Source organism: Nerophis lumbriciformis, linkage group LG33, assembly GCF_033978685.3.
Source record: "Nerophis lumbriciformis linkage group LG33, RoL_Nlum_v2.1, whole genome shotgun sequence".
NCBI classification, from domain to species: Eukaryota; Metazoa; Chordata; class Actinopteri; order Syngnathiformes; family Syngnathidae; genus Nerophis; species Nerophis lumbriciformis.
Genome location: NC_084580.2, coordinates 17,494,315 through 17,516,161, shown reverse-complemented (window position 1 = coordinate 17,516,161; position 21,847 = coordinate 17,494,315). Strand labels below are relative to the sequence as shown.

General features: G+C 39.1%; 1 protein-coding gene across 4 annotated transcripts in view; it reads right to left on the bottom strand.

Moving 5' to 3' along the window:
* The window catches only part of ntrk2a (neurotrophic tyrosine kinase, receptor, type 2a), a 261,742-nt gene that overhangs the window by 47,926 nt on the left and 191,969 nt on the right, over nt 1-21,847 (bottom strand). For 3 of the 4 annotated variants that reach the window (XM_061928983.1, XM_061928985.1, XM_061928986.1), the window contains 3 exons: nt 14,552-14,724; nt 10,356-10,511; nt 10,141-10,231 (listed from right to left, as the gene is read on the bottom strand). In XM_061928983.1, coding sequence (XP_061784967.1) covers nt 10,141-10,231; nt 10,356-10,511; nt 14,552-14,724 — 420 coding nt within the window. The remainder of the gene's footprint in view (nt 1-10,140; nt 10,232-10,355; nt 10,512-14,551; nt 14,725-21,847) is intronic. The other variant, XM_061928984.1, reaches the window with a different exon arrangement.

Sequence of the window (21,847 nt, the reverse complement as noted above, 5' to 3'; positions counted from 1 at the left end):
GTGGACGTCAAAGAGGGAAAGAACCATCCGGATTGTTATAGGCGCAAAGTTGAAAAGCCAGCATCTGTGATGGTATGGGGGTGTATTAGTGCCCAAGACATGGGTAACTTACACATCTGTGAAGGCGCCATTAATGCTGAAAGGTACATACAGGTTTTGGAGCAACATATGTTGCCATCCAAGCAACGTTGCCATGGACGCCCCTGCTTATTTCAGCAAGACAATGCCAAGCCACGTGTTACATCAACGTGGCTTCATAGTAAAAGAGTGCGGGTACTAGACTGGCCTGCCTGTAGTCCAGACCTGTCTCCCATTGAAAATGTGTGGCGCATTATGGAGCTTAAAATACCACAACGGAGACCCCCGGACTGTTGAACAACTTAAGCTGTACATCAAGCAAGAATGGGAAAGAATTCCACCTGAGAAGCTTAAAAAATGTGTCTCCTCAGTTCCCAAATGAGTGTTGTTAAAAGGAAAGGCCATGTAACACAGTGGTGAACATGCCCTTTCCCAACTACTTTGGCACGTGTTGCAGCCATGAAATCCTAAGTTAATTATTGAGTTTGAACATCAAATATGTTGTCTTTGTAGTACATTCAATTGAATATGGGTTGAAAAGGATTTGCAAATCATTGTATTCCGTTTATATTTACATCTAACACTATTTCCCAACTCATATGGAAACGGGGTTTGTATAATCATATTTGATCTCAATGGGATTTTACCTGGTTAAATAAAGGCCAAATAAAATAAAATAAAATAAAAAAGTTATTAAAGGCAGAATATTTATATTGGATGTCATGCAGGGCGGCTGTGGTGGAGCGGTTGCAGAAAGCGAACCGCGAACCAAAAGGATCACGGTTCGATTCCCTCAATTTGACATGGGGCACGCACAGCTGGTGGTGCCCTTGAGCCAGTCACACAGCTCTCCTCCAAATTGCTCTGCGGCGGTTTGGAACGCTTCCCCGCTGCTCCGATGTAACACTAATGACGTGTTTAGCGCTGAAATATCGTGCCACGCATGCACACACAAGGCTAAAAAAAAAAAAAAAAAAAGATTATCAATCGAATTACAACATGCAGGCGTATCGAATATTGTGACTGCAGCAGTACACGACCGAATAATAACGTGGGTTTCTGCGGAAATAGGAGGATGGAGGCATCCTGCCTTGCTGCCATGAGCCTCTGCCAACTTCTTTGTCCAAGCGGAAGCTGTGACGTTAAAACAGCCTCGTCAGTCCTCCACGCCTGTGTTTCTATTTCCTCCCACATACACACACATTGAGGTGTAGGTTGGGGGTGGTGCTGAATCCTTTATGACTCATCTTTGCTCCTGACTGACGTAAGAGCATGACTGAACACGCTTAGCCACCCCCCCCCCCCCCACGCACACGTCTCTTAGATGCTGAACTACGACTAAATTCCTGCACCTCCTGCTTCTTATGCCTCCCATTTTTCCTTCTGGTTTTACTTCTTTTACATTGCCCCCGTCTCATTCTTTATCCCTCCATCACCGGCTGCTTTCTCCGCTGGTGTATATTTGTTTCTTGTTTTCTTCCCCCTTCCCCTCCCAACTCTTTTGCCTCTCCTCCACCATCTTCCACCTCTCTATCCGTCGCCAGCGCCGCTCCTGGCATACTAAACACAAGTTCCCTGATTACTTTTCTTCCTGAGAAACGTTGGATACAACTCGGAGGTTCACTGGCGCTGCCTTTGTGCGTTACCATGGCGACAGCCTCAGCACACTTAGCTCTATTGAAGAGAGAACCGAGAGGGGAATTTGGGGGGGGGGACGGTAGTGCGCCGTCACCGAGTACAAAAAGAAAAGCCAAAGGGGAGTCTTTATATTTGCGCCGCTTTTTCATAACGTGCAATGCCGTGATTGCATGTTTAATGTGGACAAGGTTCCAATAAAGGTCCATTTCAAAGGGAGGGTTCAATACGAGTTGTATATGGAAACATTTTTTTTTTTTGTGGAACCGCTGCACACAAAAGGGTGAACATTTGCACAAAACATACACCACTTGTGTGTTGCCCGAGCTATTCATTTCAGACAAATACATCAGTTTGTCAAATTGTTATTGACTGCCATCAATTTGATTGACCTCAAATGTTACACACAACTCAATGCACTTTGGAAATAACCCCCTGTAATTTTAGGGTTAAGGGTGTCAAACTCGTTTTCACTGAGGGCCACATCGCAGTTATGGGTGCCCTTAAAGGGGAACATTATCACCAGACCTATGTAAGCGTCAATATATACCTTGATGCTGCTCCCTCACACATCAACCCCCCCTCTCTGTGCGTTGGTTGTGATGGGCGGGGTTTGGTAGCGGGGGTGTACAATGTAGCCCGGAAGAGTTAGGGCTGCATGGGATTCTGGGTATTTGTTCTGTTGTGTTTATGTTGTGTTACGGTGCAGATGTTCTCCCGAAATGTGTTTGTCATTCTTGTTTGGTGTGGGTTCACAGTGTGGCGCATTATTAGTAAGTGTCACGACTTGATCTTGGTAGTTTGCTTTTCCGGGATGCAACGGAAAGTTGGCACGGGCGAGACGGGAATTAAGGTACATGGCGGGTTTTAATGTATCAATTTAATATATAAAAAAAAAGGGATAAATGAAAGCGCGCACAGTGGCGGATAATAAACTATGAAACCAAAAGACTATAGCAAAAAGTACAAATGAAAAGCACGCACAGTGGCGGAGAATAAACTATGAAAAACAAAAAGATTATAAACATGGAACAAAAACTTACTTGGCTTGGACAAAAAAGGAGCAGCGTGAACATGGACATGAAACAATGGACAGAGCATAAATGTGGTGTGAGGTCGTCAGAAAGACAAACTGAAAAACACTGAACTTAAATACTACAGACATGATTAACGAAACAGGTGCGTGACTCAAGACGTGAAACAGGTGCGTGACGTGACAGGTGAAAACTAATGGTTGCCATGGTGACCAGACAAGGGAGTGAAAAGACAGAAACTAAACAAAACATGACTTAAAACAAAACATGATAATACAGACATGACAGTAAGAGTGTTACAGTTTTTTATACGGGCTGTGTGGTTGTTGACCACACACTTCCGTGAGAAACCAGAAGCCCTAAACAACGTGTGGCTGGGCCGGCACGCTGGTTGTAGTGGGCGGTAAATGCTGTACTATCACGGCACGTTCGAGAGAATAGTTGCCCTAAAATTCGTAGTCTGCCGGAAAAATCGGGAGGGTTGACAAGTATGACGCTGTCAAGCGCCATTCATATAAAACCCGCGGGCCGCACTAACATTCAATTTTCATATTAAGGTGTGGGCCGCGTGTCTGAGACCCCTGGTTTATACATAGCACAAAAAAACTTTGTATGCAGTGTTATTTCATTTTAAATTTCAAAAGACTTTTGTGGCTCCCATTGTTTTCTTTAATTTGTGAAACTGGTCAAAATGGCTCTTTGACTGGTAAAGGTTGCCGACCCCTGGACTAGACTCTCACATTATTAATCAAATCAAATCAAATCAACTTTATTTATAAAGCACATTTACAATTTACCACAGGGGTAGCCAAAGTGCTGTACAACGAACAGGTTAAAAGATAAAACGAGTACCGAGCAAACACAACACAACACAAACAGAACACGATAAAAAAAAAAAAAAAATTAAAATAGAATAAATAAAAACATAAAAACAGGTTCACAGCAGGTGTACTATGGGGCGCCATTGCAGGATGGATATCACTCAGTGTTAAAAGCCATGGAATAAAAGTATGTTTTTAAGAGAGATTTAAAAACAGGAAGAGAGGAGGCTTGTCTAACACTCAGGGGTAGGTCGTTCCAGAGCTTGGGAGCAGCAACGGCGAAAGCTCTGTCACCTCTAAGCTATCTATTATGCTAGATCCACTCGACATCCATTTCACCGGTCGCCCAGGGGGGGGGTCCCCACATCTGCGGTCCCCTCCAAGGTTTCTCATTAATATCCCATTGGGTTGAGTTTTTTTCTTGCCCTGATGTGGGATCTGAGCCGAGGATGCCGTTGTGGCTTGTGCAGCCCTTTGAGACACTTGTGATTTAGGGCTATATAAGTAAACATTGATTTATTGATTGATAGTGTTCACCTCTGAGTGGAAACGGTTGTTATGAAGCTGGCTGTAGGCATGTTGTTTCTGACGTCATTTCCTCTCCGAACTCAGTTTACAAACGATCAATGAGTCCATACAGAGCTAAGAGCCGGAGATTCAAGAAATAGACGGCGCACTTACCCGTGGAAACGATGGGTTAGTGTGGCTGACAAGAGGTTTAGGCTAAATAGTTATTCGTTTAAGGAGTTGTATAGACAGGGCCTCAGCAAGGTTGTTTGAAAAACATGGCCAACTTTGCAGGGGCATGGGCTGGACTTAACTAATGGCCCTTATTGTTTTGTCTAATAACTTTAAAACATTGAGGATATCTGTATTACCGTATTTTTCGTAGTATAAGTCGCACTGGAGTATAAGTCGCACCGACCGAAAATGCATAATAAAGAAGGAAAAAAACATATATAAGTCGCACTGGAGTATAAGTCGCATTTTTTGGGGAAATGTATTTGATAAAACCCAACACCAAGAATAGACATTTGAAAGGCAATTTAAATAAATAAATAAAGAATAGTGAACAACAGGCTGAATAAGTGTACGTTATATGACGTATAAATAACCAACTGAGAACGTGCCTGGTATGTTAACGTAACATATTATGGTAAGAGCATACTTGCCAACCCTCCCGGATTTTCCGGGAGACTCCCGAAATTCAACGCATGGTTAGAAAAATAGTGACAGAGAATAGAACAAGGATGGACAATTGAACCCTTAACTCAACAATGAGTAGATGAGTGTTATGTGTGTGTATATGTGTAAATAAATGAACACTGAAATTCAAGTATTTCTGTTATTTATATATATATATATATATATATATATATATATATATATATATATATATATATATATATATATATATATATAATAAAAAAAATCAAATAAAAAAAATAAAAATATATATATATATTAGGGATGTCCCGATCCAGGTTTTTGCACTTCCGATCCGATACCGATATTGTTTTTGCATTTCCGATCCGATACCGATACTGACCGATACCGATACTGACCGATACTGGCCTATCCGAGCATGTATTAAAGTTTAAAGTTATTTAGCCTACTTAGTTGTCAGAATCATGTTGAAAAATGTTTTAGTACTCTTGATAACAACTAGCCAGCTGAATTAGGGGAGTTTGAATAATACACAATGGTTGGTAACAAGAAACTGACCTGTTTATTCAAGGATAAACACAAAATAGACAAAATTATACATGACAAACAGAAATGGCATCATTGAACTAGGGCTGGGCGATATGGCCTTTTTTTAATATTGCGATATTTTAAGGCCATATTGCGATACACAATATATCTCTCGATATTTTGCCTTAGCCTTGAATGAACACTTGATGCATATAATCACAGCAGTATGATGATTCTGTGTTTTGATTGATTGAGACTTTTATTAGTAGGTTGCACAGTGAAGTACATATTCTGTACAATTGACCACTAAATGGTAACACCCGAATAAGTTTTTCAACTTGTTTAAGACGGGGTCCACTTAAATTGATTCATGATACAGATATATACTATCAGATATACACTATCATCATAATACAGTCATCACACAAGATAATCACATTGAATTATTTACATTATTTATAATCCAGGGTGTGGAGGGGGGCGCCTGATGTAAGTGTCAAAAAGACAGCCAAAAGAGTTTGATATGAGAATAAATCTAAAGTTAAAATATAGGGTACAAATGCAAAATGTTCTTTCAAGCTTGCATGTCTACATTAAAACATTCTTCTTCATACTGCATTAATATATGCTACTTTTAAACTTTCATGCAGAGAAGGAAATCACAACTAAAAAAATCACTAATTTTTTCATACGGTGTTGATGTGGAAATGTTTGCCATTTTGATGGTGTGGAGTCTGGACGTGTGGCACCGAATGGAGATAAGCGTCTCGACAGACGTGACAATATTTGAACAATGATGACGAAAACTGTTGTCTCTGTCGTGTCCGTGTGTCGAAAATTGTTATGCGGTTATTTTTTTATTTGACTTTGTGCATGGCATAGATTTGCCGTGCGCAGAGGACGCTTGAGCAGGCGCGCACCTTAGCGGCTGCGCTAGCATCACAGCTAACGTTAGCCATGCTGCTACCTCTCTGCTGGGAGAGGACGTATACGTATATGACGTGACAGTATGTGACGTGTGTAAGAAGGTGCGCTCGCTGTCTGTGAGAGGGAGACACAGGAAAGAGTGAGAAGAGCCTGTCGTGTAATGCCAGCAGCTAAAGGCAACTGCGTGAGAATTGTGGATGTGTTGAAGGTGTGCTGGAAAATGCGGAACGGAAATTACGGAGCAGCAGAAAAGTGGAATGCATTATTTAAATAGGTGCGTTGGAAAACACGGACCGGAGTTTTTTTTTAAACTGGATCTGGATCGGCATTTTCCCATGCCTTGCCGATACGCAATTTTTGGCAAATATCGGCAGCCGATCCGATCCAAATATCGGATCGGGACATCCCTAATATAAATATATATATATATATATATATATATATATATATATATATATATATATATATATATATATATATATATATATATACATAGCTAGAATTCACTGAAAGTCAAGTATTTCTTATATATATATATATATATATATATATATATATATATATATATATATATATATATATATATATATATATATATATATATATGAAATACTTGACTTGGTGAATTCTAGCTGTAAATATACTCCTCCCCTCTTAACCACGCCCCGCCCCAACCACGCCCCCTGCCCCACCCCCGACCAAAACTGCGACTTATAGTCCGAAAAATACGGTACATGTATTCTACAGAGTGTGTCACAATGTCATTTATGTCAAATTAAGACAACACATTGGGTACGGTATCCTTTTTTTTTTTTTTTTTACTGTTGCCGCTTTGTTTTATTTTCCCATCTGATTTTGGGGGAAAAGGCAGGTCCACCCTGAATTGGTCGGCAGTCAATCACAGGGCACAACAGCCATATAGTTAAATAGTAGAAAGAAAACAGAGTGTAGTTATTATTCTGCATGGCGGAGTCTGTAAATCCAATCACAATTTATTTATTAGAGCGGAACCTGAGCAAATAGAAACTGTTCTAAGTATGATGCAACAGTGCAGAACACAATTGTAAAAGGTAAAAACGGTAAATATTGTTTTATGAATATACAGAGTACCTCCCTTAACCGCATTCAAAGAAGCTTTTTAATATACTGTATCTCTAGAGCAGGCCTGGGCACCTATTTGGACTCGGGGGGGCCACATTTTGAGACAAGAATGGGTCTGGGGGCCGGTATATCTGATTTTTAGGAACACTAACACAAAACCTCACAATTGAATGCTAAAAACCTTATGACACACCGCCTTAAAAACGGAATGCAATTTATTTATTTTTTTTACTAAATGAGAATTTACATGAAAATAAAGAATGTGGGATTTACAATATTAACTATGAACGATAAAACACTGAATATTGACAACATATGAACGTCACACTCCCTCTCGATCGACATATCAAGCGGAACGCAACAAAAATGCAACAAAACAGCCAAATATGAACGCGAAGAGTAAAAAAACCCCACCTAAAATCTGATATATCTGATATATCACTAAGCTTTAGAACTTTGTTGTAAAAATCTCCTTCTGCGTCTGTCCCTGACACCCGCATTTAAGGCTGGCCGCTCTGGAAACACTCTGTGGAAACGCTCCCCACCCACACTGCTTGGTTCCTCTTAGCTGCTGTGACTTAGATTACCATAGTAACTAGCATATAATGCAAAAGCGCAGATTCCAACTGTGGAAAGGGAGTTTCATCAGCGCGCTTGCAGGAGTAAAGGTCACCGCCTGTGTCCATGGTGCTGAAAACAGAGCGCTATCAGACGGGGGCGTTGGCATGTGCTGACGGCGAGACACAGCTGGCAGAGGATTAGATTGCACAGGTGGTACGTGTTAATCTACTCATCTGTTGTCTTTAACAGTGAGCGGAGGAGAAAGAGGATTGGAGCGACTGAAAAGTCAACACAAAAGTATCTATTGGAGAACTGTGAAAACATATTAAAAACCCCGTCAACTGTGCAACTGGCTTCTAGCGTGAATCTGTGAGACTGTAAGTAGACGAAGCTTACACCAACCATTGAAATACTCTGTATAGTTCAAGACTTACAGTAATTTGAAAACATTACTATACATTATAAAGGCAGCTACAGTTTCGATCTTAAATGAGAATTTGCATGAAAATAAAGAATGTGGGATTTACAATATAAACTATGAACGATAAAACATTGAATATTGACAACATATGAACGTCACACTACCTCTCGATCGAAATATTTCACAATCAAGCGGAACGCAACAAAAATGCAACAAACAGCCAAATATGGACGCGAAGAGTAAAAAATAAAACCACCTAAAATCTGATACATCTGATATATCACTAAGCTTTAGAACTTTGTTGTAAAAATCTCCTTCTGCGTCTGTCCCTGACACCCGCATTTAAGGCTGGCCGCTCTGGAAACACTCTGTGGAAACGCTTCCCACCCACACTGCTTGGTTCCTCTTAGCTGCTGTGACTTAGATTACCATAGTAACTAGCATATAACGCAAAAGCGCAGATTCCAACTGTGGAAAGGGAGTTTCATCAGCGCGCTTGCAGGAGTAAAGGTCACCGCCTCTGTCCATGGTGCTGAAAACAGAGCGCTATCAGACGGGGGCGTTGGCATGTGCTGACGGCGAGACACAGCCGGCGGATGATTAGATTGCACAGGTGGTACGTGTTAATCTACTCATCTGTTGTCTTTAACAGTGAGCGGAGGAGAAGGAGGATTGGAGCGACTGAAAAGTCAACACAAAAGTATCTATTGGAGAACTGTGAAAACATATTAAAAACCCCGTCAACTGTGCAACTGGCTTCTAGCGTGAATCTGTGAGACTGAAAGTAGATGAAGCTTACACCAACCATTGAAATACTTTGTATAGTTCAAGACTTACAGTAATTTGAAAACATCACTACACATTATATTGGTAGCTACAGTTTCTATCTTAAATGAGAATTTGCATGAAAATAAAGAATGTGGGATTTACAATATTAACTATGAACGATAAAACATTGAATATTGACAACAAATGAACGTCACACTACCTCTCGGTCGACATATTTCACAATCAAGCGGAACGCAACAAAAATGCAACAAAACAGCCAAATATGAACGCGAAGAGTAAAAAAAAACCCACCTAAAATCTGATATATCACTAAGCTTTAGAACTTTGTTGTAAAAATCTCCTTCTGCGTCTGTCCCTGACACCCGCATTTAAGGCTGGCCGCTCTTATACACTCTGTGGAAACGCTTCCCACCCACACTGCTTGGTTCCTCTTAGCTGCTGTGACTTAGATTACCATAGTAACTAGCATATAACGCAAAAGCGCAGATTCCAACTGTGGAAAGGGAGTTTCATCAGCGCGCTTGCAGGAGTAAAGGTCACCGCCTCTGTCCATGGTGCTGAAAACAGAGCGCTATCAGACGGGGGCGTTGGCATGTGCTGACGGCGAGACACAGCCGGCGGATGATTAGATTGCACAGGTGGTACGTGTTAATCTACTCATCTGTTGTCTTTAACAGTGAGCGGAGGAGAAGGAGGATTGGAGCGACTGAAAAGTCAACACAAAAGTATCTATTGGAGAACTGTGAAAACATATTAGAAACCCTGTCAACTGTGCAACTGGCTTCCAGCGTGAATCTGTGAGACTGTAAGTAGACGAAGCTTACACCAACCATTGAGATATTTTTGTGTAGTTCAAGACTTACAGTAATTTGAAAATATCACTGCACATTATAATGGCAGCTACAGTTTCGATCAAAAATATTTGGGCCAGATTGAAACGCTTAACGGGCCGCATGCGGCCAATTTGCCCAGGTCTGCTCTAGAGGGACATCGATGCAGGTAAGGGGTTCATGCAACAGGAGGGGATGTTGGAAGTGGACAAGAAGAAGCCTCAAAAAAGAAAGAGTTGGACACGTACACCTACCCTGTAGTAGTCAGTGCTGTAGACGTCCCTGGACATGCCAAAGTCCCCAATCTTCACCAGCAGGTTCTCACCCACCAAGCAGTTTCTGTTGGATGGGATAGAACTGAATTAGGATCATTTGTAACACATTTAGCACCATTGCTTTTATGTATAATACAGCATAGTCCGAGCTCTACAAAGTGCTTATTATTAATAATAGGGTCATGTACCTGGTGGCCAGGTCGCGGTGCACAAAGTGCTGTGATGCCAAGTAGACCATTCCGGACGCGATCTGTTGAGCGATGTGCAGCATCTGCGACTGAGTCAGCTCCACAGGTCTGGTGGGCTGGCCTTCCGACATGAGAACTGCATCTGGACCGTGAGCCCTAAACGAGGGAGCAAGTGGAGACATCGTGTTAGGTATGTCGAGCGCTTAATGAGGGAACTTGTGGAGAGAGCTATGTAGGTAGATCAAGCTCGCAATGTGGAAGAGCTTGACTGGTTCGTTGAGCCCTAAACGAAGGAACTTGTGGAGAGAATTTTAGAGGTAGGTTGAGCCCGAAAAGAGGGAACGTGGAGAGCAGGGGTGTCAAACTCATTTTAGATACGGGGCCACATGGAGAAAAATCTACTCCCTTAGCTTACGGACACAAGGAATAAACGTGACAGTTGCGTAAAGCAAACAAAAGCACCAGGCTGAGTGACGGGAAAAAGCAGGACTAAATAGCTCTCTGATTAGTGCCCGGGAACAGGTGTGAGTCCCGAACACTAATCAGATGCAGGCGAAAACAATCAGTAACCATGACAACACAAAACAGGAGTGCTGAAACATAACTTATATCACAAGTGACTCAAAACCCAAAATAAACTATGATCCAACATCAGATCATAACAAATAAAGAAGAAAAAAAACATATATAAATCGCACTGGAGTATAAGTCGCATTTTTGGGGGATATGTATTTGATAAAACCCAACACCAAGAATAGACATTTGAAAGGCAATTTAAAATAAATAAAGAATAGTGAACAACAGGCTGAATAAGTGTAACACCATATGAGGCATAAATAACCAACTGAGAACGTGCCTGGTATGTTAACGTAACATATTATGGTAAGAGTCATTCAAATAACTATAACATATAGAACATGCTATACGTTTACCAAACAATCTGTCACTCCTAATCGCTAAATCCCATGAAATCTTATACGTCTAGTCTCTTACGTGAATGAGATAAATAATATTATTTGATATTTTACGGTAATGTGTTAATAATTTTACACATAAGTCGCTCCTGAGTATAAGTCGCACCCCCGGCCAAACTATGAAAAAAACTGCGACTTATAGTCCGAAAAATACGATATATATATTTCGAGCACGATGATGTCATGTTATCGATGGGAAAACGCATTTTTAGACAATATGAAACACAGAGTGGTAGAAATTGGATGAGAAAGGACAGATGAAAAAAATAATAATAAAATTTAAAAAAAATAATACTAAAAAATATATAAAAAATAAATAAATAAATAAAATCTATTTATATATATTTATACATATATTAATTTGTTGTATTTTTTGTATTTTTTTAACTTGGGACTTCCCGCTGGCCGGATTTTGGACACTGTTTTCTTATGGGAAGATTTGCTTTGCCTTTCGTACGATTCTGTTTTTGAAAACGAAAACCGAGGTACATTCCGCAGTAATACATTTATGAGAAAAGCAGTAAAAGTCATGCCCTGGCTGTATATATATACATATATATATATATATATATATATATATATATATATATATATATATATATATATATATATATATATATATATATATATACTGTATTTTTCGGATTATAAGTAGCAGTTTTTTTCAGCGATTTATGTGTGAAATTATTAACACATTACCGTAAAATATCAAATAATATTATTCATCCCATTCACGTAAGAGACTAGGCGTATATGTGGAGTTGGCAGAGTTGTGTAGAAGCGACACCGAGGAAGAAGATTTCATGGGATTTAGCGATTAGGAGTGACAGATTGTTTGGTAAACGTATAGCATGTTCTATATGTTATAGTTATTTGAATGACTCTTACCATAATATGTTACGTTAACATACCAGGCACGTTCTCAGTTGGTTATTTATGCTTCATATAACGTACACTTATTCAGCCTGTTGTTCACTATTCTTTATTTATTTTAAATTACCTTTCAAATTCTTGGTGTTGGGTTTTATCAAATACATTTCCCCCAAAAATGCGACTTATACTCTAGTGCGATTTATATATGTTTTTTTCCTTCTTTATTTTGCATTTTCGGCCGGTGCGACTTATACTCCGGAGCGACTTATACTCCGAAAAATACGGTGTAATATGTCATGTTATCGATGGGAAAACGCATTTTTAGACAATATGATTTGCCTGAGTGGCTAGAAAACACCGAGAGTAACAAGTGGTAGAAATTGGATTAGAAAGGACAGATGAAAAAAAATTATAATAAAAAAAATAAAAAAATTAAAAAATAAAATAATAAAATAAAAATAAAAGTAAATCTGAACAGCCGATATGGGCATCTACATCAACTATATGATTTGCCTGAGAAGCTGGACAGGACAAAAATAAAAAACAAAAAACAAAAAACAAAAATAATAATAATAATAATAAAAAAAAACAAATAATAATAATAATAATATATATATATATATATATATATATATATATATATATATATATATATATATATATATATATATATATATATATATATATATATATATATATATATATATATATAGATTCGGCCCACGGCCGTAGTTTGGGTCACCCCTTACTGTGCATCGCCTTCTTGGAGTTTTCAATAAAAGGTAAAAGTTATGTAACATTTTAATCATTATTCATAACTATTTCACATTATTTTCTGCATATAAAAGTGAGAATAAAATGTGATTTTCATTTTTTCCTTATAGTAAGATTTGCTTTGTACGATTCTGTTTTTGAAAACGAAAACCGAGGTACATTCCGCAGTACCACATTTATGAGAAAAGCAGTAAAAGTCATGCCAGGGTTGTATGTGTATATATATATATATATATATATATATATATATATATATACAGTATATATATATATATATATATATATATATATATATAAATATATATAAAATTCCGAGCACGATGATGTCATGTTATCGATGGGAAAACGCATTTTTAGACAATATGATTTGCCTGAGTGGCTAGGAAACACCGAGAGTAACAAGTGGTAGAAATTGGATTAGAAAGGACAGATAAAAATAAAAATAAAAATAAAAATAAAAATAAAATAAAATAAAATAAAATAAAATAAAATAAAATAAAAATGAAAATTTTTTTTTTTTAAACTTGGGACTTCCCGCAGGCCGGATTTTGGACACTGGTAGGCCCGCGGGCCGTAGTTTGGGTCGCCCCCTTACTGTGCATCGCCTTCTTATTTATATATAAAAGTGTGAATAAAATGTGATTTTCATTTCTTCCTTATGGGAAGATTTGCTTTGCCTTTCGTACGATTCTGTTTTCGAAAACGAAAACCGAGGTACATTCCGCTTTAACACATTTATGAGAAAAGCAGTAAAAGTCATGCCAGGGCTGTATGTATATATATATATATATATATATATACATATATATATATATATATATATATATATATATATATATATATATATATATATAAAAAATTCCGAGCACGATGATGTCATGTTATCGATGGGAAAACGCATTTTTAGACAATATGATTTGCCTGATTGGCTAGGAAACACCGAGAGTAACAAGTGGTAGAAATTGGATTAGAAAGGACAGATGAAAACAAATTACAATAAAAAAAATAAAAAAATAAAACAATAAAAAAATAAAAAAAATAAAAAATAAAATAATAAAATAAAAATAAAATTAAATCTGAACAGCCAATATGGGCATCTACATCAACTATATGATTTGCCTGAGAAGCTGGACAGGACAAAAATAAAAAACAAAACAAACAACAACAACAACAAAAAAAATAATAATAATAATTAAAAAAAATAAAAAATAAATAAATATATATATATATATATATATATATATATATATATATATATATATATATATATTCGGCCCACGGGCCGTAGTTTGGGTCGCCCCTTACTGTGCATCGCCTTCTTGGAGTTTTCAATAAAAGGTAAAAGTTATGTTAAATTTTAATCATTATTCATAACTATTTCACATTATTTTCTGCATATAAAAGTGTGAATAAAATGTGATTTTCATTTTTTTTTTTTTAAATAAAAAAAAAAAAAAAAAAAAAATTTTTTTTTTAACTTGGGACTTCCCGCTCTCCCTTAGAGAGTTTTCGAAAACGAAAACCGAGGTACATTCCGCTTTAACACATTCATGAGAAAAGCAGTAAAAGTCATGCCTGAGGAACTTGTTGAGGTCTCCGTGTTTCATGTACTCAAACACCATGATGAGCGGGTCGCTCTCCACACAGACGCCGTAGAAGGTGACGATGTGCTCATGCTGAAGGTTGGTCAGCAGCTCGGCCTCGCGGTGGAAGTCCTTCCGGGCGTTTTCGCTGGCCTCTTTCAGCGTCTGACACACAAAACACACACATTTTATTAAACTGACAAATGGAAGAAAAAAAACATTACACGGCAATTCGGTGATCAATTAGTCATGTTTTATTTGGCTGATGGGGAAAGAAATGTCTTGCCTTGTAAATGTGAGTTACAGTAAATTAGAACCAGCGATGATTGATCACAAGAACGGGTGGGAAAAAATCGTTTCATATTAATGATAGCCACTTCCACGCACACAACAGTTGATTACATTCCCAGCTTCCTTTCGACTCCTATCCATCAAGGAGGGAAATCCGTCATACAACGTAAGTGACAGAGCAACAATACGCTAAATGCTGCAAGCGGCCGATAGGAAATGAAAGAAAGTGATACGAAGCTATCTAAGTATACATCTGAACAGTACAAAATATATGCAACTGCTTTTGTCCTACATGAATAATAAATGGTCTTCCTACTGTAAATGCCATAGATATGCGTTCCACCTTGCGAAGGAGCGAACAGAGGCTCCAATTACAAATATAGGTTGAAAGCACAAGGACACGTTGCTAAAAAAGCTCACGGGGAGATGAAGAAGGAAATGACCCGATGACCTCCCAGCAGCCACAAATGCTGAGTTGCCAGAAAATGAGAAGGACCATAACCCCCGCACCCCTCTGTTTACAGCCAATCGCGTATCATGAGTCATTAACATTATGGGCTGTAACGTAATCCATCGTGACGATGGAGATTTTTACAGTAATGTTACAGTGCACAGTTGGAAATGTAATATTGAGCATGTATGGGAGTTGCTTCAATGTAGGGTGACTGCCTTTTGTCCTATTACGATTGAATAAACTCATATTATACCGTATTTTTCGGATTATAAATCGCTCGGGCGAAAATGCATAATAAAGAAGGAAAAAAACAACATATATAAGTCGCATTTTTTGGGGGAAATGTATTTGATGAAATCCAACACCAAGAATAGACACTTGAAAGGCAATTTAAAATGCAAACCCCGTTTCCATATGAGTTGGGAAATTGTGTTAGATGTAAATATAAATGGAATACAATGATTTGCAAATCCTTTTCAACCCATATTCAATTGATTCAAAAGATATTTGATGTTCAAACTTATGAACTTTATTTTGTTTTTGCAAATAATAATTAACTTAGAAATTCATGGCTGCAACACGTGCCAAAGTAGTTGGGAAAGGGCATGTTCACCACTGTGTTACATGGCCTTTCCTTTTTAACAACACTCAGTAAACGTTTGGGAACTGAGGAGACACATTTTTTAAGCTTCTCAGGTGGAATTCTTTCCCATTCTTGCTTGATGTACAGCTTAAGTTGTTCAACAGTCCGGGGGTCTCCGTTGTGGTATTTTAGGCTTCATAATGCGCCACACATTTTCAATGGGAGACAGGTCTGGACTACAGGCAGGCCAGTCTAGTACCCGCACTCTTTTACTATGAAGCCACGTTGATGTAACATGTGGCTTGGCATTGTCTTGCTGAAATAAGCAGGGGCGTCCATGGTAACGTTGCTTGGATGGCAACATATGTTGCTCCAAAACCTGTATGTACCTTTCAGCATTAATGGCGCCTTCACAGATGTGTAAGTTACCCATGTCTTGGGCACTAATACACCCCCATACCACAACAGATGCTGGCTTTTCAACTTTGCGCCTATAACAATCCGGATGGTTCTTTTCCTCTTTGGTCCGGAGGACACGACGTCCACAGTTTCCAAAAACAATTTGAAATATGGACTCGTCAGACCACAGAACACTTTTCCACTTTGTATCAGTCCATCTTAGATGAGCTCAGGCCCAGCGAAGCCGACGGCGTTTCTGGGTGTTGTTGATAAATGGTTTTCGCCTTGCATAAGAGAGTTTTAACTTGCACTTACAGATGTAGCGACCAACTGTAGTTACTGACAGTGGGTTTCTGAAGTGTTCCTGAGCCCATGTGGTGATATCCTTTACACACTGATGTCGCCTGTTGATGCAGTACAGCCTGAGGGATAGAAGGTCACGGGCTTAGCTGCTTACGTGCAGTGATTTCTCCAGATTCTCTGAACCCTTTGATGATATTACGGACCGTAGATGGTGAAATCCCTAAATTCCTTGCAATAGCTGGTTGAGAAAGGTTTTTCTTAAACTGTTCAACAATTTGCTCACGCATTTGTTGACAAAGTGGTGACCCTCGCCCCCATCCTTGTTTGTGAATGACTGAGCATTTCATGGAATCTACTTTTATACCCAATCATGGCACCCACCTGTTCCCAATTTGCCTGTTCACCTGTGGGATGTTCCAAATAAGTGTTTGATGAGCATTCCTCAACTTTATCAGTATTTATTGCCACCTTTCCCAACTTCTTTGTCACGTGTTGCTGGCATCAAATTCTAAAGTTAATGATTATTTGCAAAAAAATTTTTTTATCAGTTTGAACATCAAATATGTTGTCTTTGTAGCATATTCAACTGAATATGGGTTGAATATGTTACGTTAACATACCAGGCACATTCTCAGTTGGTTATTTTTGCCTCATATAACGTACACTTATTCAGGCTGTTGTTCACTATTCTTTATTTATTTTAAATTGCCTTTCAAATGTCTATTCTTGGTGTTGGGTTTTATCAAATAAATTTCCCCAAAAAATGCGACTTATACTCCAGTGCGACTTATATATGTTTTTTCCTTCTTTATTATGCATTTTCGGCCGGTGCGACTTACACTCCGAAAAATACGATATATCCATTCATACAATACATTATTCAAATTTGCTTTCCTGTAAAAAAAAAAAACCCACTCATTTTTAAAGTTGCATGTCAGGGAAACCCTGCAATAGTGCACACACTCTCTCAGACAAACACACCTCATTAGCATTAAAGCTACAGACACACAAAATGCATTGTTCCCAGTAGAGTTTTCCACAAGCCCTTATAAACTGTCTAAATCCCAGCACCAAGGCCAGCATGCTTTCAATTCGCTATTGTGGTGCCTCTGAGACCTCTTAAAATTGTAAAAAATACTACAAAATGGGACTTTTAAACAATTGCCTGTTCAGTTAATAATGATTTTATGATGGCCACTGTTTTTTTCTTCTATTTTGGTTATTTCCTACGGGGGAAATTGTTTTGAAATCCGCAGCTATGAGGTTGACCGCCGTCCCAGAAGGTCCACGCTGGATTCTTAATTAATAACAAAACAGAGATTAAGTTTCATGATGGAGGAAGTGAGAAACCTTCACCGCAACAACTCGGAGCCCACTAATGTGTTTGTGTTTAGCGCATAAAACATTCATGAACGTGTAAAACATGATTTATTAAATAGCGGGAAACCGCGTTCGCCATGTGTTTGTTTATTTCTACGGCGTGTCGGTCCTCCGAGGCCGGAGCCACGAGGCTGTTAAAGGGAAACGCGGCACACAATGGGAGATTCGATGAAAAGCATATTTCCATCCGAGTAAGCATTGTGGTCTTCTGCATGAAAAAGTGAAATAACAGACAATGATGTGCACAAACCCCGTTTCCATATGAGTTGGGAAATTGTGTTAGATGTAAATATAAACGGAATTCAATGATTTGCAAATCATTCTCAACCCATATTCAGTTGAATATGCTACAAAGACAACATATTTTGTGTTAAAACTGATAAACTTTTTTTTTTTTTTTGCAAATAATCATTAACTTTAGAATTTGATGCCAGCAAAACGTGACAAAGAAGTTGGGAAAGGTGGCAATAAATACTGATAAAGTTGAGGAATGCTCATCAGACACTTATTTGGAACATCCCACAGGTGAACAGGCAAAATTGGGAACAGGTGGGTGCCATGATTGGGTATAAATGTAGATTCCATGAAATGCTCAGTCATTCACAAACAAGGATGGGGCGAGGGTCACCACTTTGTCAACAAATGCGTGAGCAAATTGTTGAACAGTTTAAGAAAAACCTTTCTCAACCAGCTATTGCAAGGAATTTAAGGATTTCACCATCTACGGTCCGTAATATCATCAAAGGGTTCAGAGAATCTGGAGAAATCACTGCACGTAAGCAGCTAAGCCCGTGACCTTCGATCCCTCAGGCTGTACTGCATTAACAAGCGACATCGGTGTGTAAAGGATATCACCACATGGGTTCAGGAACACTTCAGAAACCCACTGTCAGTAACTACAGTTGGTCGCTACATCTGTAAGTGCAAGTTAAAACTCTCCTATGCAAGGCGAAAACCGTTTATCAACAACACTCAGAAACGCCGTCGGCTTCGCTGGGCCTGAGCTCATCTAAGATGGACTGATACAAAGTGGAAAAGTGTTCTGTGGTCTGACGAGTCCACATTTCAAATTGTTTTTGGAAACTGTGGACGTCGTGTCCTCCGGACCAAAGAGGAAAAGAACCATCCGGATTGTTATAGGCGCAAAGTTGAAAAGCCAGCATCTGTGATGGTATGGGGGTGTATAAGTACCCAAGGCATGGGTAACTTACACATCTGTGAAGGCGCCATTAATGCTGAAAGGTACATACAGGTTTTGGAGCAACATATGTTTTCATCCAAGCAACGTTACCATGGACGCCCCTGCTTATTTCAGCAAGACAATGCCAAGCCACGTGTTACATCAACGTGGCTTCATAGTAAAAGAGTGCGGGTACTAGACTGGCCTGCCTGTAGTCCAGACCTGTCTCCCATTGAAAATGTGTGGCGCAATATGAAGCCTAAAATACCACAACGGAGACCCCCGGACTGTTGAACAACTTAAGCTGTACATCAAGCAAGAATGGGAAAGAATTCCACCTGAGAAGCTTCAAAAATGTGTCTCCTCAGTTCCCAAACGTTTACTGAGTGTTGTTAAAAGGAAAGGCCATGTAACACAGTGGTGAACATGCCCTTTCCCAACTACTTTGGTACGTGTTGCAGCCATGAAATTCTAAGTTAATTATTATTTGCAAAAAGAAAATAAAGTTTATGAGTTTGAACATCAAATATCTTGTCTTTGTAGTGCATTCAACTGAATACGGGTTGAAAATGATTTGCAAATCATTGTATTCCGTTTATATTTACATCTAACACAATTTCCCGACTCATATGGAAACGGGGTTTGTACACCGGTACAGAAGTAAACAATGCAAGGTGACAGCGGCAGAGTGTGAATGTGTCCCTGAACGCATCGTCGCCTGCGTGCTCAGTGCTGTATACAAGTCATCCGCTCGTGCTGCATTCAAGTCCCAGAACGCATAAAAAGCAATCAACATCCTGAGGCTGCGGGGAACGAGTGACTCACATTTCTGTGTGTTGAAAGGAAAGCATTATTGAAAGTGTTCATGATTGACGAGCAACAACAGGGGAAGCACATGCATATTTGTGTGTAACAAGTGTGCCTGTGATCAATGGCACCTGGGTGTAATAATACAGTACCAGTCAAACTCGCCTGGGTGTTACGGGCGAGCGGCTGATTGATAGCGGACCCTTAAGCCGGGGCTATTCGGCTCTGTTGTGCCAGGCGTGTTGTTGTAATGGGATGAACATGCGTCTGTAATTGTAGCGTACATGACAGAGTACAGTTTGAGGTAATTATGGCCAATTCATTAGCAGCGCCAGATGTGCATGTGTGGGGATTATGAAGGGAAATGCATCACAAATAAGCAGTGTTGGGTTAGTTACTGAAAACCAGTAACTTGTTAGTTAGTTACTCAGTTACTAACGCAGTTACTTAAACCAAAAAGTAATGCGTTACTGTGAAAAGTAACTGTTTAGTTACTTATATATATTTATTTGTATTTTTTTATTTTTTTTAAGGCCCCCTTTAATGCCCTTTTAGCCTTCATTTCAGTACTGTTATTGCACTGGAGAATAGCCAACAAGGAAGCCAACAAGCAAACCGTCAACTTCCTTGACGTCACTTTCAACCTGAGAAATAACAGCTACCAACCATTCACGAAACCCAACACAACACTCCAATACGTGCACCATGACAGCAACCACCCACCCACCACCACGAAAAGAATACCTACCGGAATTAATAAAAGGCTATCGATGCTGTCATCTAGCAAAGCTGAATTTGACCAAGCAACCCCCCCGTACCAAAAAGCCCTTGATGAAAGCGGATACAATTTCACCCTCACCTATGAATCCACGCCAGGAAACCAGCCAAAAAAGAACAGAAAACGAAACGAAATCATCTGGTACAACCCCCCATACAGCAAAAACGTCTCAACTAACATTGGACACAAATTCCTCAATCTGATTGACAAACACTTTCCCAAAGACAACACCCTAAGAAAAGTATTCAACAAGAACAACATTAAATTGAGCTACAGCTGCATGAACAATATACGACAAATCATCTCAAACCACAACAAAACAATTGCAAATGAGCCGTCGGCCCCCGGACAGAGCGACTCCAAAACCAACAAAGGCTGTAACTGTCGAAATAAACCTGATTGCCCTCTCAACGGGGGGTACTTACAAACATCAGTTGTCTACCAATCTAAGGTAATACGCAAGGACATTAACACATCCGACACATATGTAGGATTAACCGAGGGAGAATTCAAAACCAGATGGAACAATCACAAGGCTTCTTTCAGGAACCAAAACCTGCGGAATACCACAGAACTCAGCAAACACATTTGGGACCTCAAAGACAATAATGTTGAATATTCAATAACATGGCAAATTCTTGCATCCAGCACACCTTACAATAGTGGTAATAAAAGATGCAACCTATGCTTGAAAGAGAAACTGTTTATTATTTACCGTCCAGACCTGTCATCCCTCAACAAGCGCAGCGAAATTGTAACAGCATGCCGCCACAGACGGAAACACCTCCTAGGTAACACATGAGCCAATCACCACGCCCCTACGCCAGCCTGTACCCACCCACTCTGTGCCCTATACAAACCATGGTATGTGAATGCTCCCATTAAAATCTCCTGATGATTGAGGGTACCCCCCTCATGAAACAGGCCTGTAGAGATGAAATAGTCTTGTGATTTTTTTTCCCACACATACATATATATATATATATATATATATATATATATATATATATATATATATATATATATATATATATATAATAAATACTTGAATTTCAGTGTTCATTTATTTACACGTATACACACACATAACACTCATCTACTCATTGTTGAGTT